General features: G+C 41.3%; 1 protein-coding gene across 1 annotated transcript in view; it reads left to right on the top strand.

Annotated features, from left to right (window-relative positions):
• Nucleotides 1-2,551, top strand: part of TFAP2D (transcription factor AP-2 delta (activating enhancer binding protein 2 delta)) — a 52,362-nt gene extending 49,811 nt beyond the window's left edge. Inside the window, exon 8 of the mRNA XM_006765709.2 lies at nucleotides 1,266-2,551. Within this exon, the coding sequence (XP_006765772.1) occupies nucleotides 1,266-1,485 (220 nt within the window). The 3' untranslated portion in view covers nucleotides 1,486-2,551. The remainder of the gene's footprint in view (nucleotides 1-1,265) is intronic.
• The last annotated feature ends 371 nt before the right edge of the window (nucleotides 2,552-2,922 follow it).

The following is a 2,922-nucleotide window of genomic DNA, read 5'->3' as shown; positions in this document are numbered from 1 at the left end:
GGAGTTAGGATTTGACACAAGTGCAATGTGGGTGACTTTGAGGAATTATGATATAGGGATGGTTTTGATAAGATATATATATATATATTACATATATATATCTCATAACAATTCAGCACGAAGAAATAACGTTGTTACAGCAGCAAGTAAGTATAAACGACTATATTTGTATAATTTGGGAACGAAAATCATATATACACACACACACACACACGTACATATATACACACACACACATATATATATATGCCATGTTGTATACATAGTATAACATGCATAATATATATCAAGCATATTTTTCAATATTATTTTAAGTATGAATAATGGAGAGCAACCTGGCAGTGTTACTTCAGAGACAGTTGACCAAGTGGACAATCTGGATGGCTTTTATTCACAAGAAGAGTGAACACACACTTGTTCAACTAGAAATATCTGTCATGGTGGGAAGGGCTACCTATACTGAGATTGCAATGGCACCCTACATTTGCTTATTAGTTAATTAATTAGCCGCTAAAACCCAAATGCAGAGTGGTGTACATAAGGTGGAATTTTATTTTTCTCTCACTAAAGAGACTAGAGGTGAGGGGGTCCCTTCTATGCTGCTCCATCTCCATCGCCAAGGTGACTATCCTCATCTGCATAGCTGCATAACTATTTTGAGAGGACACAAAGGGCACTCAGTTTCCTTTCAAGCAGGTGGGAGTCTCATACAGCCCCTCATATTTTATTGTGGGAGGGTTAGTCCCTTGTTCAAATCTAGCTGCAAGGGAAGCTTGGAAATATAGTCCCCAGCTCGATGGCCACCTGCCCAGATAAAACCCTATTACTATGAAGAAGAAAAGAATGAAGTCAGAGAAACAGCCATCAGGCATACTCGACCAATTTTGATTTCTTCTGATATGATCTATGCCCAATCAAGCATGGATATCATTCTTTAAAACGAGATGACTCCCACACATAGAAAGTTGTATTTTCTGACTTTCCTGATGAGACAGAGAGTCAGAGTCATGTGTTAAATATTCAGACTTGCTAATAATTCATGCATGTCAACTCTATTAATGACAAACCTTCCAAATACATTCCAAATTTCTTATGGTCAAAAGGAAGACACTGACTTGTGTTCTATCTTCCACAATGCTTGGCACCACTTAGGAATATAAAAAAATGCCTATTGAATTGAATGCTCTGGATCAAATGGGGGATTTATTGTCCTATTTCATACTGTATGTTGCTCATCTCTTTCTCCTACCACCTCTCGTTTCCAGTTTGATCACTCATGGCTTTGGGACTCCAGCAATATGTGCAGCCCTGAGCACTTTCCAAACAGTCCTCAGTGAAATGCTGAACTACTTGGAAAAACACACTACCCACAAAAATGGCGGCGCGGCGGATTCTGGCCAGGGACATGCCAACTCGGAGAAAACCCCCCTGCGGAAAACTTCAGAGGCCGCCGTGAAGGAGGGCAAAACAGAAAAGACAGACTAGCTGCATCCAACAACCTACTTCCAGAGAGTCTTGCTGCTGATATTTTTTCTAATATATGTATCATGGAGGGTGATTACACTTCAGTGGATCCAATCTTGACTCTCCCCTGAACATCCATAAAAAACAAAAATGGAAATGAAAAAATGAAACAAAAAAGGACAAAACCACAAAAAAAAGTGAAAAAAAAAAGGAAAACAGCAGTGTAACCGTGTGATGAAATTGTCACTTTTAAAATTTCATGTTATGATAAACTCCTTTCGTGCACGTAATTGATTGTCCTGAATGATAGACATCACAGTGTTGAGCACTCCTGGACTTTGGAGAGGCAGCACATGCGTTTCCCATCTGACCGATGCACTTTCTTACCCTGCTCTGTAGGAAGGGATCAGAAAGCGTGACCCAACTGGACTCCACCACCAGTGCTGACAGCTCCAGTCTTGACATAACTCCCTGTAACAAGAGTGCCTCTTTCCAATAAGTAGACCGATCTGGCGACGAATCCCTCAATAAATACTTTGGGAACTGAAAAGGGCAGTCACGAATCTTTGTCCTGTGAATTGACAGAAATTCTAAAATTTTGGTCAACCCCCCCCGCCCCAGCCCACTTAACTACCAGTGCCTTGGTGGTATTTAAAAATTCCAGAAAATGCTGTCCCCCCTACGTATGCCTATTCCCACCTCACCCTAGGTCCTTCTTTATGTTTGCCCAAGAGCTAAGAAGAGAGTCAGCATAATATTGAAGAAAGAACAAGTGTGAACGCCTCTATCCATTCTCCTCACACGCCCAACCTAACAGTTCAAGGAAACAGACTGCACTTAACGGGTCAGGACAGGATGGATACGGTAGCTTTGCCATTCTTGGGCTCCTGATGGAAAGCAGTAAGATTGTGATGCCTAGAAAAGCTTTGGGATAGGAGCAGCGATCTCTCCAGGAAGCCCTGCCCCTCAGAGACAGGAGAGGACCCCAGGGGGCCCCTGGAGGTCCACTGATGTGCTGGTGGCCAATGATTGTATGATTAGAGTGAGATCCCCTCCTTCTTTTACCTTTGTGCTTCTACCTGCTCGATAGCCGTGTCCTAACCATTTAGAAGCACAGAAGCGTTCAGGTCTGTGTTCAATAAAAACAAAAACAGAATGATCGGAGGTGACTTTTGCTTTTAAGATGCTTCCTTTGTTTATAGCTTGTTCCTACAGTTCATTGTCCTTTAGTCAAGACACTGAAGACAAGAGGTTCTGGGCTGCAAAGGCCAGAAACTAACTGAATGATAGTTAGGACCATTTAAATCTGAAAGTGTCAAGAAACCTGACTGGTACCACATTGTTCTAAACTTTTTACTGTTAACATTTTCCAACTTCTAAGCAAATCAATATATAGGTCATCATCTATGAAAAAAATAGTTTAATACTGTGTGGACACACCTGACACCAAGTTTAGCA

The sequence above is a fragment of the Myotis davidii genome, unplaced genomic scaffold, assembly GCF_000327345.1.
Source record: "Myotis davidii unplaced genomic scaffold, ASM32734v1 scaffold240, whole genome shotgun sequence".
NCBI lineage: Eukaryota > Metazoa > Chordata > Mammalia > Chiroptera > Vespertilionidae > Myotis > Myotis davidii.
This window is presented reverse-complemented; position numbering and strand designations above follow the sequence as displayed.